The 16473-nt window shown below is 36.1% G+C and overlaps 1 protein-coding gene across 7 annotated transcripts in view; it reads left to right on the top strand.

The window, feature by feature from the left end:
- carmil3 (capping protein regulator and myosin 1 linker 3) overlaps nt 1–16473 on the top strand; it is a 49571-nt gene that overhangs the window by 15206 nt on the left and 17892 nt on the right. For 5 of the 7 annotated variants that reach the window (XM_043224002.1, XM_043224017.1, XM_043223993.1 and 2 more), the window contains exons 6-17: nt 195–289; nt 1697–1767; nt 1917–1990; nt 4295–4370; nt 5249–5337; nt 5573–5667; nt 6250–6336; nt 9355–9464; nt 9770–9847; nt 10104–10180; nt 13846–13950; nt 15807–15876. In XM_043224002.1, coding sequence (XP_043079937.1) covers nt 195–289; nt 1697–1767; nt 1917–1990; nt 4295–4370; nt 5249–5337; nt 5573–5667; nt 6250–6336; nt 9355–9464; nt 9770–9847; nt 10104–10180; nt 13846–13950; nt 15807–15876 — 1027 coding nt within the window. Of the gene's footprint in view, nt 1–194; nt 290–520; nt 652–1696; nt 1768–1916; nt 1991–4294; nt 4371–5248; nt 5338–5572; nt 5668–6249; nt 6337–9354; nt 9465–9769; nt 9848–10103; nt 10181–13845; nt 13951–15806; nt 15877–16473 lie in introns of those variants that run through there. The other 2 variants (XM_043224042.1, XM_043224032.1) reach the window with 2 other exon arrangements.

Genomic DNA, 16473 nt, shown 5'->3' on the forward strand with positions numbered 1-16473 from the left:
GAGAGATTTTCTCATATTCAGACAGGAGGAGATTAGTGCAGTGCATAATAGTGCTCTTTTTCTGTCTCAGTGTTCAACTCCCTCGCTCTCTTTCCTGTTTCAGCTCTTTGGCCAGGTGTTCACATGCTGGGTCAGAATAACTGAGATTCTGATGCATTGTGAATCCCCCTCTCCCCCTCCCTCTTCTTTTGCAGCCCCTCCATCTTTCACGCAGATGGAGATGTTACTGACGGAAATCGGAAATTTTCTCCCAGCTCTGAGAGTTCAGTGGAGACGCAAAGGGCATGCGGTGAGAGAAATAGAAGTACATATAGATCATGCATCCACACAGTCTCATAAATATTTTTATTATACACTAGATATTAATCTCTCTAATCTCTTTTCTTCCCCTCATGCCACTGCTGTTGTCTTATAGAATATTTTGAATGCATGCATTTCATTTATGCCGTCAACTCGTTTTTGGTGCTCTTTGCTATTCATGACAAATTATATAACAATATTTGTTTTGCCAGCTGCAGCTGTAGACAGTGAAGGACAGAATAAATACACCGTGCCAAATACATAAATTAAGAAAACAACAAAAAGAATAATACAAAAAGATCAAGTAAGCTTGATAAAAGTAAAATAAAGTCATGATAGCAACCAGTGATGGTGAGTATAAGAAAGACTATGCAAATTACTCAATGTCCTTCATATTGTGACAGGAAGAGATGCAGTGTGGATCCATATTCGCAGATATTATTAAAATAGATGACATATTATCTGTGTAAATCAGGGCTGTCCAAACTTGCATCAATACACCTGCATAGAAGTTTTGAGCATGCCTAGTAAGAACTTGATTAGCTGCTTCAGGTGTGTTTGATTAGCATTGGAGCTAAACTCAAAAATGATAAGTTGCTGACAGTTTACCCACCCTAAGCCCACCCAGGATATAGATAATTTAGTTTATTGGAGGAGATTTGGATAAATGTAGCATTGTATCACTTGCTTACCAATGGATCTTATGCAATGAATGGGTGCCATCAGAATTGGTTTTCAAACTGCTGATAAAAACATTACAGAAACCCACATAACTGACACTACTCTAGTTCATCAATTAGCTGTAGTAAACGAAATAATCCACATCAACACCCCAAGAACTTGAGAAGACAACAGGGCTGAATTTGCCTAAATAATGGGTCTGTGTATTACAAACACACAGCTTTTCACTTCAAAATTGGTGGACTGTGTTGATTACTTCTGCATTTTTGTGATATTTTTATCAGCTGTTTGAACCTATTTGCTGCAGAGGATACATTGGTGCTACATTTCTCTAAACTGGTTGATTTGAAGAAACAAACACATACACATTCTGGAAAGCCTGATAGTGACTAAATTGTCAGCAGTTTTCGAGATACCATTCCTTTAACTGTAACTTTTTTTTCTTCAATATTTAGAAATAAAAATTTGTACTGATGTTTTCAAGAAACCAGAAATCAACGAAGAACTTAATGTGACATTCAAGAATATGAAAAAAGTATATATGGTATAGCCAACTGTAGAACACTATGCCACTCAGGGAAAAATAGATCTTGATAAAAAGAGAGTTCTTTGCTTTAAGTGCTCTAGCAATCATTGAAAAACCTTTATGTATATGAATATAGGACAGCTTTTCATTGTTAGGCAGTAGGCACATAATTTTTTTTTCCTATTCCAGGGGGATTTTCTGAGACATATGCAGCTCTGTGCGATTACAATGGCATTACCTGTAAAGAGGAAGTGCAGTGGGTAAGAGCTTCCTATTGACCACAAAAATATCCTCTGCACGAGAGGAGGCCGTTTTCTGCATGTGTCACGGCTTTTATTTCACTCTAAAGATGTTGCCTTCCTCTTTCTGAGTCTCTCTCTGTTTTCTTTTATCTCTTTTTCTCTTTCAGGATGTGGATACCATTTATCATTCGCAGGACAACAGGGAGTTTAACCTACTGGACTTCAGTCACTTAGAAAGCGGGTAGCCACAAACTTAAATCTCATCTTAATATTCATGTTCTGTATCAGCGTCCTCTAATTGCTAGCCATCACTTCCGTCGCTATCTCCACGTCCAATAGATTGGTGGTTTAAAAGCTTCTTCATTTTGGAAGGATTATTCTAATGATAACTCTTTGCCTTATTAATTGCTTCGTATTGACAGGGATTTCAATGATAACTGACACAGGCAATCTGACGTCAGCCACTGCTTTGAATTTCTTCTGAATTGCCACAGTAATAATATATTTTGCCTCTTTCCTGTGGCGTCCCTGATGACTTCCTGCTCGGTTTGAGTCATGCTGTGTCTTTTTACATCCGTCCAATGGGTGTCAGGTTCCTTAACTGATTCCAGATCGGATTTAGTATTTTCTGCTGATGTTGTTCTGTGTTTGAAGTCTGAAGGCTGGTTTTTGTCTCTCTTCCTGTTGAAACAGGATTGCATATATATATATATATATATATATATATATATATATATATATATATATATGACCTGTAAAAACTGACGTCATCTCTGCATGCTCAGCTGCACGACCCTACCGCCTTTAACACATAAAAAAGAAAATGCACTTAAAATTTATACTCTGACTCTGAGAAATGATTCGGTTCATTGAGCACTTTGCTCAAGGGCAGTTCCGGTTATCTGCAGAAAAAGGATTTTTTTTTTTTTGGCAGTCACATGATGAAACTCTAATGGGAGTGCGGCCACTTAAAGATCATTTTGGAATTTTAAAAAGAGCTTTTGCCTGACAATACAAAGTGCTTGTCATTTCAGATATACAGTCTCAGATGAGTAGCTGTGTTGAGCCTCTTTCAGATGATCGGTGTAATTTAGTTCCATCCTTGACCACATGTACATGCACGTGAAGTTTGCCATATTTTTTCATTTTTTTGTCGCGCAAACATTTTAACATTTTTGATCATGCCAATATAACCATTTCTAGAAATCTTAAGGCAAATGTTAAATAGTTTTATATATATGCTGTTTTCTGCGTTATTTTTTTATATTGTAAAAAATAAATAATTTATCAATTATGAATTATATAATGAATTATTTATGAATTCCTTCAGATTCATTAACATATTATTTGTGTGTATTTGGCAGTTCAAAACACTTTTATCTGCTGGTGAGGATTAATAACATGATCAAAATACTTTTACTATAAAAACTAAATAAATAAAATAATTATATAGTATAATATAACATAAAATATAATAGCAGGTCATTAGCTGCTGCAAGCAGGTTATTAGTTGGATCACCAACTACAGAGTACTAAAACCAGCGTGACCACATTAAACTGGCATGACCAGCTGGTAGCGGTTTGCTGCTGTTCCAAGATATTCTACCAGCTTGCAGCTTCCAGCTAATAACCATCTTGGATTAGTTAATGACCATCTCAAACTAGTCCAGCGACCGTATTCCATATGCCATCTTCGACAGAAAATAATGTTTTTGCAAATGTGGTCACTGGCACATTTTTTGAAGGAAGCGAAGAGTTCATTTGTGTTGCCTTTCGAGTTGAAGATCGAGTATTTGCAAAATAAGAACATTTTAGACAGCAAATGAGCAAATAAGCCTTGATACTGCAGAGCAATCCGACTGAGCAATGAAAAATAGTTTTTCACTATTTCACCAACGGCCACACTTAGACTACTATCTCGATGCTGCATCTGACTTGAGGATGTTATGTCATTGATTTTTAAGCGTTTGTTCCATTAGAACATCTAGAGGGAGAGAGATGAGCGGTTGAGGCAGAGAAACTCTCATTTAGAAGGAGAGAACAGCTGAGTACACACTGCCTACAGCCTCACTACAGCATCCAAACAGGAATGACGAAGCTGCAAATGAGAACGCAGCCATCAGCCGCACTCAACAGGAGAAACCCTTTTGCATTTGTTTCCCTAGCTGTCTTTTTACCCGTTCTCCATTTCAGTGCAGCAACGCCCACTCTGAATGTAGGTAAAAAGGTTTTAGGCTCAGGGCCAACTTTAAAAGCTGTATCATAGACACATCGCACTGAGTAATTCACTGACCTGGCATCAGTTTTCCCATCGATCCTCGCTGTCCCCTTCCCTTCCTCTCCTGGCGTTCCTCTCAGAGAGCATTTATTGCTGAATCTATCATTTTTCTTGAATAATAACATCTCTATTTTAGTCTTGAGGAGAGCTTGCAATCTCTTATGAGGTCTTACATGAGGAAAGTGAGAATGCTGTTGTTGCAGCACTTCACTGAGGATGTTTTTTTTTTTTATGTTTTTCTCTTCTTTGTCTCTTTTTTTGTCACAGGGACCTTGCAGTGATCGTGGCGGCCATGGCATATAACTCATGGTTCATCAAACTTTATTGCAAAGACTTGCGTATTGTAAATATCTTTTTATGACCTTCTCAATTTCCACTGTGTCTGAGTCCTGTTTTGTTTGTTTTTAGTAATGTTTTTATTATCAGGGTTGTATTTAAATGCTGTAATTTGGTAGTAATATGATCACATTTTTTGAAGTACCAATGTTATCAAACATATTCATTCAGTACCATTACTGGTCAAAAGTCTGGAATAATTAGTTTTTAAAAGAAAACACCAAGGATCACCAAGGCTGCATTTGTTTGGTGAATAATACAGGAAACACTTTAATATTTGAAATATTATTAGAAGTGCTCAAGATCGATCTTTTTTTATTATTATCAGTGTTTTTGTGAAAACACTAACATTCAAAAATTTGGTAAGTAGGTAGAATTTAAAAAATAAATAAATGTGTGTTTTTATTCAGCAATGATGCATGAAATTGATCGAAAGTGAGCATAAAGACATTTAGAATATATGTTTACAAAAAAATTATCATCAAAGAACGGTGAAAAAAGTGTATGGCAGTTTTCACAAAAAATATTGAACAGCAAAACAGTATTATTAATAACCATTATTAAAAACTGAGCACAAACAATACGCAATAATTGTTGCAATGCCTGCTGAAATGCAATTTTGCCATCACAGGAATAAATAAAATTTTTAAATGTATTAAAATAGACAACGGTTATTCTAATTTGTACAGTTTTACTGTATTTTTGAAGACATAAATTCATTCTATTCTAAACCTTTCACTGGTAGCTTAAATATATAAATATATCTTCCTGCCTAAAATCTGTGTCCATATGCATGAGATTACAGTCATTATGGTGGGTCTTCCTGAAGAATTGAATTCTAATGCTTTTCTCTCTTCTCCCTCTTTCTTTCTCGCACACACACAGAGTTCAGAGGTCGTAGAACAGATTCTGCACACTGTCAGTAAATCCAGCAGTCTGGAGGAGATCACGCTGGAAAATGTGGGCCTTAAAGCGTAAGTTATAAATCTCTCTATTGCTCTCTTTATGTTATTCATCACTCTGACCATTTTACTCTTTTTCTTTTCATCTAAAAGTTCGTTTCTTGTTCTGTCACTGTCATTTTTCCCTTTTTGCCGTTCCCAGTCTTATTCCCCTGCCACGTCTTCGCCTCTGTATTTCATCTCTGTCCCAGAGTGCAGCACTTTGTATTGCGGTTCCGTTTCGACTCACTTTCTTTCTGTCATTTAGAGATTTCCCACAGAAAATGGCCACTGCCCTGTCAGAAAACCCGGCATCAGTCATACACTCCATTAACTTGGCCCACAATACACTGGACAACCAAGGTACATGCATCAAAGTCTCTCTTTTTCTTCTATCCCTCTCTCACCCCTCCAGTCTGTCTATTTACCTGCCTTTATCTGTTTTTACACTTTCTTTATCAGTATGTGCATCTGCTATTTCTGTCTCTGAGTGGGTGTGTTTTTTTTTTTTTGTTCTTTCTTGTCTCTGCTTTGCTGACTTATTGTGTTGTATCTGTTACTGATTTGAAATTGGTTTTTTTTCTAGTGTGTAGTGTACTGTACAATACCAGTAATGCTACCGTCTTAACTACATATAGAGTATGACAATAAATGATACTTCCCCTTACTGTAGCTTCGGTATAATTAGCTACTTCTCGTCAGTGGCCTGTGGTGTCACTAACTACAGTTTCAAAGCAGCTGATACGACCTCTATATGCATCAGAGTCAGATTTTTTTTTTAGACCGCTATCATGCCTGACACATGTCAGCGCTTATCACATCACAAGCGTGCATGTGTGAATGTAACTTTAACAATGTCACTGTTTGCCCGAAGGTGCGTGATAATGTCGTGTGTAAATTGGTCTGTGACTGATCTAATGTTTGTGAATGTTTATTTCCTTACAGGGGTGTCTAACCTTATCCAGCAGGTGTGTCGGCTCAGTAAAGGCTTGCGTCTATTGAACCTCTCCAAGACGTCGCTCTCCTCAAAGGGTGTGTGCCGAAACTATGTCTCCCTAGAGGTTTAGCGCCCTCTGCTGGTTAGGTCTACAACAACAATCTCGTAATTACCGTTCAGTAGAGGTCTGGGGCCGTATTCACGAAACATCTTAAGGCTAAAAGTAGCTCCTAAATTGCTGATTTAGGACAAAATTGTAAAAATTGTGGACGTATCAGTCCTAAATGTAATCTTTGCTCCAATAGTGTTTTAGCTTTAGAGCTATTTCCTAAATCTGTAAAATATTAGGGGTAGTGAAGAGGACTTCTGTGTCACTTCTGACTTATGATTAACTCAGAACTAGTCTAAAATGGCTGTTGCCGGCAATCTGCCTTAGAATATAAACATTTTAGAAACATTTGACAATATTGAGCTTTTAAAAAATGTATCACCTTTAGGGTTTTTCCTGTAATTATATAACTTTTAACCAGTTAGACAAGAAATAACAGTGTCCAGTTAGCTTTTTCTTTTAAGTTTGCGTGTCTTTTTAATGCTTTTATGCTTTGCATATATATATGTATATGTATATATATATATATATATATATATATATATATATATATATATATATGTGTGTATATATATATATATATATATATATATATATATATATATATATATGTATATATATATATGTATATGTGTGTGTGTATATATAGTTTAATTAGTGACAGTCTGGTTTTTAAGATCTTTATTTGAATGTAGCAAGTAACGTTTTATGAATAGACCTTATATGCAACATAACATTTCCCTCTGCAATATTTTTTATGAATATACCTCTTTATAAAGACTCCTTTTCTATCAGTGCATAGTTAGTAAGCTTATATCATCCATAGCAACAAGCTTTTTCATACTTTTAGCTTTGAAAAACTAAAACTCTTGTAAAAACTTGTTTTGCTATTTAGGAGAACTCTTAGTGGTAAGATGAAATGTTTTGTGAATGCGGGCCCTGAACATTAAATAGCATGTAAGCATGTAAGAAGTTAATATGAGATCATGTGTCCAATTGGCCCTTGATGGTAAATGTCATAACTATAGTTATACAGAAATATAAAAATGGTAAATATTTAATCATTTTTTTTAATATATAAGAAAGAAGTTTTGTAGGTACAAGTAACATTATTACTTGCATACATATGTGTGTGTACACATATACACTTATTAAAAAGTATAACTATATAAGTAACTATATCATTTATATACAACTATGATAACTTTCTAGCAATATTTGCATGTAAAATATTTTTTGAATTATATTGAATTATATTAATATTATTATATTGCTATATAATAAGAATAATATAATAATAATATTTGAAGTTAATGAAATCGTAAAACACATATAAAACTAAATATAATATTAAACAAATATTAATATTTATTAGAAAAATTAATATTTATACATTGTATATAAAGTATAAAAATAGTATAACTGTTAAAATTAATATAAAAAACAGCATTGAATATGTAAACAATGACATTAATATTAAACAAGTACAACTCGTCATATATTATACAATTATAACATACTTTTTTTTTTCCATTAATTACACAAATTACACAATGAACTTGAGACATAGTAAAGTAAAATAAAATAAAATAAAATAAACAGTGAATCCACAATAAATCCCACACAGAGACCATAGCAGATCTATCCAATCTCTGTGTAGCATTTCAGCCTGTAAAATAACGATTCTCACTCCACTGATCTAGAATCAGCTTCTTCTTCTTCTCTGTTAAATCAGTGAGATTATCGATGGATTAGTTGCACCTGACTTTAGAGCTTCAGAGTCATGACCAGAGAGCCAGTCTTCTCTTAGGGAGCCCAGACTCAATTACCAGCATCCTTGGCTGCTTCCAGGGTCTGCTAAATCTCTGGTTTTCTCTTTCAATCAATACAGTTTTAAACCGAGTGGATAGATGGATAGCCTTCTAACACGCGCCATGAATCAACATCCACTCGAAATAGCCCCCATCATTAATCTTTATTTGTAATCTGATTTGTGGCAACTTCATTGCAGAAGTTTTAACTTTGAATACAGATCTTAGATGAACTTGTGCCATGAGAGAATACAAACTCATTTCAAACTGAGATGTTTCATTTTGGCAACTGCCACATCCAGTTGGGATTTATAGGGAACTTTGAAGTAAAATCAGCATCCTATCAGCAGTAAAAAACATAATTTACACATCAAAAAATGAACTACAGCAACCATAAAAGCAAAACGGAAGACTATTGGATCATGAAAGGTTGCAGTGGTTAACATTTTGATGAGTAAATTTCTCCTTTTAGAGAGCGCAATGGGATGTTTTTCTTACTCCCTGGTGAGAAAGCGTACTGGCTGAGTTCACTGGCAAGCTGCCACCTAACACAGTTAGTTGAGTTGTCTTTTTGTCTGACGGTACAAAAGGCAATCACCAGCGTTTTCTTCATGCATTAAGAAACAAAATGAAAATGCACTCTGCTTACAGAGCATTGCGCGTGTTGTTGTGGTATAGTGGTCTACACAGTAGAGTCCAAAAGTCTGAGGCATAAGATTGGTATAAGAAATCTAATTTAAACCTGGAAATTAGGGCTGCGCGATATATTGCATGCGATCGTCATGTTGATTAGCGGTATATCTTCATCACCCGTTTTCAAATGAAGCACTATTTAATACACAGAGCCATAGTTCTTTGGCAATATTACGTTCGCTATTGCACGGTTCATCTATGGGCGCGAATTTGCTTAGCTGGAAATACAACCAAATATGTTTGAATTTATATATACATAATTAATACACACACAAATATTATTTAAACAAAATTTTTTATTTTAAATGTGATAAATTGTGATTAATTGATAACATATATATATATATATATATATATATATATATATATATATATATATATATATATATATATATATATATATAATATTAAATTTATAATTTAAATTTATAATGTAAAATAGCAAAAAAGAAGCATCTTCCCCAGTGTGATTCAACCTTTTTTTTCGTCCTTTTTCCCAGGTGTCACATCTCTCTCTCAGGCTCTATGCTCCAGTGATGACTACTCAAACTCTCTTCTTCATCTGGACCTGAGTAAGAACCCAGGAATTCTGTCTGGAGAAGATGCGACGGTTAGAACCTGTTTTCAGCTATGCAAAATAATTGACACAAAAATATGTTTTTTGTTTGTTTTGTTTTTTTACAATAAAATACATGTATCCAGATCAGACTTCTCAACCCTGGTCCTGGAGGGCCGCTGTCCTGCAAATTTGCCCTGTATTTTACCTCTAACTCTAATCAAAAACACAAAATTACTGAAAACTACTTGCCGTCTTTGTGAGGACCTTCACATGAATGCTGAAAACATCTCATACAGAGACACAATACACACAATACACACGGCTATTAACAGCCTCAATACTCTTCCTCATTGCAGAATCTGTACCTGTTCCTGGCTCAGCCGAACTGCCTGGTGCATTTGGACCTGTCAGGCACTGACTGTACCGTAGACTCTGTGAGTTGACAGTGTGTCTCATCCTTCTGAACTTGTTATTGCCAAACTGCTTTTTACCCGTCATGATTTATATCATTGCACCCAGGATGCGAGACAACAATTTGTCTCTGATTTCATATTGATATTTCTGTCACACTTAATGATCCTAAATTGCAGAATTATACTAACGTTTGTCGTTCTGTTGTTGCCCCTCTCTTTCCCTCAACCTCTATTTTTTCCTCTTTGTTTTCTGTGCCCTCTTTGCATTTCCTCTCAGTTATTTGGAGCTCTGCTGCGGGGCTGCTGTGCCGATCTCTCCTACTTGAACCTGTCCAAAAACTCCTTCTCTCACAGGTGAGCTAAACTGCCACCCACCAGCTCTCGCATGATAATCTGTCACGTTTGAGTCAGCCTCACAGGTGAGCTAAACTTGCCTGCTTCAACCACGCATATCATCAAGAGTCAGTTTGACTCATTTCAGTCAGTTCCCCAGGAAGCACTTTTCTACTGCTTTTAAATGAGTTTAAGGTTAAAAAGCAGATTCCTGCAGGAAAGTACTAATACGTATAAAATGCCTACGGTATTCACACAGAAAAATCATTATTTTGACTTGTTTATCAATAAAAAATATAAAAACATCATTAAAACGAAACATTTATTTGAGATGCAAGTTTATTTTTGAAGGTATTAAGACTTATTTTCAGAACATATATCTTTCTATGCAAATGGAAAATGCTAATGAATGAATAAATAAAACTGTATTGAGTTTTATGCTTAAAACAAGAAAAAACTATTTGCTCATGCTACTACTTACCAGCTTAGACTAGATAACAATCAAGTCTACTCGTGCTAGTTTTTGATCAGCCATCTAGACGAGCTTAGACTTGTTAGTAAACATAAAAGATCGACTTTCCAGCTGGATTCAACTATCATCAGAGGCTGGTTTTAAATGGGTTTCCCAGCAGGGAAGAATGCCTGCAGAGATGGAATATGAGTTAAACTGGGACATGAGTGATCAGATAGAGCCGATGGACCTGCATGCTGCACAGATGGTAATACAGCCGCTATAACAGCATCAGAAGAAAACGTGTTTTTGTGTTACAAAATTGTTTCCAAAAATGAGCTAGACAAAAACATTTGGAAAAACCAGCTCATAAAATAAAGTAAACAGTGTTTTTTTTTTTTTTTTTTTTTTATTCTAACAATAGTCTAGTACTTCTAATTAGCTTTACAGCAGAAGTCTATGATTTTGCAAGTGAACATGCATGTGCCTGTGTGTGCGAGAAGAAGCTGTAAGCTGAGAAGAAACAGAAAAATACAATGATCCATCTTCCTGTCTGACTCTCTCTGAACCCGAACAGCAATTCCATCTCCCCTCTCGGCACGTTAACGGCATTATGAGAAACTCTCTGAAAAATGAGGCTAATTTTAGCTGAACTTATTGTTGAAATTGGAAGGTTTCCTCATCCTTTGCACCTCCTGCAAATGTGTTTGTTCTTAATTGGGTTTGAATTTGCAGAGGGATATGTTTTTGAAGATTATTGGCTGTCTAAAGATTGAAATAGCCTACCGTTTTGGCTGTGTTTGGATTAAAGTGCTAGATTACTACATCCTGAATGCTGCGCAGTAGTGTAATGTTGCTTATGTAATATTCGTTGAAAATAGTTAGTGTGACAGAAGGCCTTTTACAGTATGCTGCATTGTCACATGATCTCAAAAGTTTCTTTTATTAATCCAGATTCGTGTGAAAATGTTTGACTCAAATATTGAGCCAAGAACAGATAAACAACATTACAGTTTTTTTGAATTACTTCCAGTTCTAAATTAAATCGGAAATTAGAGTCAAATGCATTGTATTGTGGGATATATTACAGTGGCTGCATCTGAAATTGCATCATTTTTGTGGTTGATTCAACAAATTTGTATGTTCTATTATTCACCACATTCACCATGTTGTTACTGTCACGTGACCTACCAGCGTCAGTTGCATTATGTGACTGCTAGTCATAAATCCTCTTCTGTGGTCTCATGGGATAGTAAAGTGTCCCTCATACTCAAACTTCAGAATCATGTTGAAATAGTAGGTCATGCAGGTACTTTTTGTGTACTTTTTTTTATGGATACTGTCACTGTGAATATTTAAGGGTGTTAACAGTACACAAACATGACGGAACGGTACTTGGCTTTGATGTCACGGTTCGGTATGTTTTTGCTCAGTAATTCTGTCAGTAATTACCCTCCCTCATGTAGTTCCAAAACCCGTAAGACCTTCATTCACCTTTGGAAAACACATTAAGATCTTTTTAATGGAATCTGAGAGGTCTCTGATCCTCCATACACGTAAGTTATTTTACTACGATCAACGCACAGAAACAAATACCTTTTGTGCCCAAAGAAAACAATAACATAATTTATTTAGCAATTATTCTCCCCAAGTTACCTTCTTCCGCTATTATGGAGAGTACCCCAGAATGTAATCGAAGTAAAGAGCTTTGTTCACGTTAACTTCAGTGGACGGCACGCATTTTGAATGTAAACAGTGCTCATTACGTTACTACGTTTCTGTGCATTGATCTTGGTAATATCATTGCTGTCTATGAAAGGTCAGAGAGCTATTAGTGTCAGTTTACACTTGTGCGTTTTTGTTTAAAACTCAGTTTTAGAATGAAAACGATCCTCGTTTACACTTTGTTTAACTGTAGCATCAGTTATGTGTTTTAAAACAAAAACGCATTATTGACATTTTGCTGCGGTTGTAACAGATTGAACGATTACACAAGGCATGAATTCATTCATGTTTATTTTGCGTTTAAACTAGTAGTAAAGCGTAAGGGCTGGTCGCACCGACTTGCTCTTTATACGGTGATCTTGCCACATCAAAGAGCACCAAAATGGCATTTATTGTTTTATTTTCCTGACAAAAAAGACATCATCAAACAAGGTTTTGTTTCTTATCAAACGTAGCAATAAATAAAAATGTATTTTACTGTAATCGTTATTCATGTTTCACAAGAACAATATTGTTGGAATCACTATCAGTATTTTTTTTTCTCTCTTGCTGATTATTGATAAAACATTGATAACCAATCAGAATCCACCCTGCTTTAAAGAGCTTAAGCACTTAAAGTAGCAGAGGACAAAACCGTATCACTCTAATGAACAACAGAACATTATCACGCATTACTGTGAGCACAAACATAGGTATAGATTCTCCTTATAGTTATTGCTCTGGGGCTTTCACATTTGGCAAATAGTGTAGTGGGTCATTGCATATTGTGCTCGGTACACACTGCAGCAGTATTGTAGACTACTGTGTTAGTATGCTATAGCAAGCATGGCCTCTTTTTCCTAGCGCTAATTTCATCCTTTCGCAAACTCCCACCTAAACTCCCACACGCGATAACGTAAGCACTCAGAAACATGCACACCCAAACGCAGAACCACTGCACACATGGGCACCTCCGTAAGGTGTGCGTGGGCATGTGTGTGTGTGTGTGTGTGTGTGTGAGTAAATCTGGCTACACTAGAGCCATGTGAAGGCAGCAATGTAAATCTGTTCGAGCTGATAAGACAGAGAGCTCATGAATATTAAATAGGAATGTTCCCTTAACACTCTCTGCTCTTGTTAACACATTTACACCGTACATTCTTCCCTCTCTCCCTCTCTTAAATGATAATGTCACTGTCAAACGCAAAAGTGTTATCATGAGCTGTCATGTTTTTTAGCCCGCCAGTATCCCTCACTGACTTATCTTTCTCTCTCTCTCTCTCTCTTTATCTCTTTTTGCCTATCTAGTTCTGTCCCACCCAAATAATTTATAGTTTGGTCCAGTGACAGCTTGTTAAAATGTTGAATGTTGTTAAAATGTTTAACACGTAATAGCTACAAACCAGTTCTTTTTTAATAAGCCAGAGGGCATTCTTTTGAATCGTTGTTCTGTCGTATTGCTCAGTGCTTTGTGAAGTGTGGTATGATGTGATATGGATAAAAGTCTCTTCTTTTTTTGTCATGCTTTTAGGAAAGTGAGAGAGACACTTCCTTCGTTCCGCCAGTTCTTCAGTTCGGCATTCAGCCTCACTCACATCAGTCTGGCATCCATGAAGATGCCTCCCGACGTGCTGAGGTGAGTCCTGTCCTGCGCTTAACCCAGGCTTAGCTAGTTTAATCTGGCTTAGTTGGTTTCCCAGCACGACCTAGCTGGTTAGCCACCTGGTCTCCTAGTCTGACCAATTCACAATTTCCCAAAACCTCTCTAAATCCGGCAAGCCAGCTTTTCACATTGTAGTAGATAAGCTAACTACATTAGGCTGGTTTAAGCTGTTTAGACATGTATGGAACAAGATAACCCAGGTCACGCTAACCCAGGATTTAGTAGAGCACATTGTTATGTATGTACTGTGTACATAAATTGACTATACTGAACTGAGGTGCTAGATATTCTAGTTTACCCAGAAATGAGAATTCTGTCACTCACCCTCGTGTTATTACACACTATATTATAGGTGGCCTTAACTACAATGTACTTATATCAAAAAATATATACAATTGTGGTCATACTGTATTGCAAAATACCTGCTATTAAGGTGGTATGGGTAGGTTTAAGGGTAGGTTAAGGTGTTAAGGGATGGGTCAACAGTGTAATTATAAATGTAATTACAGAAATTAATTACAGTATACGTATAAAGTGCAATATTTATAAGTACAATATATGTACACAATAAGTGCTATGTATGAAATGATTAATCGAAGTATAAGTACATAGCAGTTACGCCAAATTTTCTTCTGCTGAATACAAAATAAGATATTTTGAAGAATGATGGTAAGCAAACTCCCGAAGAAAACAATTCTCAAATTGTCTTGTGAGTTTAGATACGGACAGAAATGTAATTTTTGAGTGAACTGTCTCTTTAAGCACAAAAATCATTAGTTATCACAGCAGTTTAAAAAAGAAATACGTTTTCTTTCATGTCAGCATGTAGGCAGCAGTGACGTCAGTCTGAACATGTGGATTTATTTTTGTACATTCTTAAAGGCAAGCATATTTTTTTTTAATGTAATATAGATTTGAACGCCTTGCTGAACAGAATCACCCACATTCCCCCTGAAAAGTTTGATGCTTAAGTAATCATTTTTGAAAAACATGCTCAGCTAAACAACCCGTTTTTTAAATTATTATCATTAATAATTTTGTTCATGATTCTTGAATGAATAGAAAGTTTTAAAATGACAGCATTTACTTCTTTAAAATTGTCTTTACTGTTTGATGAATTGAATGCATCTTATATTAACAAAAAAAGAGGGATTATATGACACGCATACATACACGCATGCATTCACATAGTGGAGATTTCTGAAAATTAAATTGGTGCTATTAATAGATATCTCATGACAAATTAACTGTTCGGTCCATAAAAGAAAACTTATTGTGCACTACAAAGCAAACCGAAAATCATTTTACATTTTTTCCTCTGTGGATGAACTATGAATTGAAGGGTTAACAATTTCGAGTGTGAAAAGCCTGCTAGAAGAACTCTCTAGGGATTCATATCTAGTTTTAGAGCTCTGCACCCCTAACTGAGGTCAGAATCAAGATGTTCACGCAGCAGCTGCTATTTTGGGAAAGCCAGAATGTTTTCAAACGAAGCATTTCAAACAGGGTCATACCTCCTCCCGGCTCACAAACGCAAACCGAGCGCAAGACGGGCTGTCACACCCAGCTGAACACCTGATTTTAGCTCTCTTCTGTCAACAGCACCGGCCCACACCAGAAGAGTCGAACTAATCTCTAAGCTCTTTCCCCCTTAATCCTTTAAGACCTGCGTAACGCTTTGACGGTGTCCATATAGACCTTTTCTGATTTGATTTATTATGGAGATCAACCTTGGAAGCGCATAATAGAATACTAAGTCTCTTCAATGAGGCATGTAATGCTGTCAGTAATGACGACGTCGCTGTGTTTGTTCGCTGTCACTTCCACAGGGCTCTGTTCCTTGGGCTTTCATCCAATCCTCACATCACTGACCTACACCTGGACATCAGCGGCTGCGAGGTACCCCATCCCCCTATTGTGAACCTAAATCTGGCTTGAGCTCTATAAATGCGTGTCGCTCTCTCTGTTGGCTCTAGCCTCAATCCTTCAGTCTGTGGTCACTCTGCTGTGTGTACAGATATCTCGGCTACAGAATTAGCCAGAACACCATCCAAGATCTCTTTTGAGAGCGCAATGCGTGTTTATCTTGCTCAAGCCTGCACTGCCTTATTTTGACCTCATAAAATTGTCGTATTTAACAACTGCTTTCCTTAAATCTCTGTTCTGTGGATTTGAAAATAATTATGTATAGAGGAGACTGGGGCAAGTTGTCACAAAGGCTGTACAGTACAGTATCATAGCAAATGTGTTTAATCAAAAGTCGGTTTACACAAATGCTATGTCTTGCACATTGGCTTTATATATGTTTTTGTTTTTTAATAAATACATTCCAGGATATAATATCTTTTTATAAGAGTAGGGAATAATAAATCTTAAATAAGCCTAAAATAGTCCAAAATTGCTTCTTGGTCCTACATGTACTGTAAAAAGTGATAAATGTGCAGTGCTGTTTCTAATGGATGAGTCATTTTGGATCTACCTCATTTTTGGTGAAAA

Source organism: Puntigrus tetrazona, chromosome 2, assembly GCF_018831695.1.
Source record: "Puntigrus tetrazona isolate hp1 chromosome 2, ASM1883169v1, whole genome shotgun sequence".
NCBI lineage: Eukaryota > Metazoa > Chordata > Actinopteri > Cypriniformes > Cyprinidae > Puntigrus > Puntigrus tetrazona.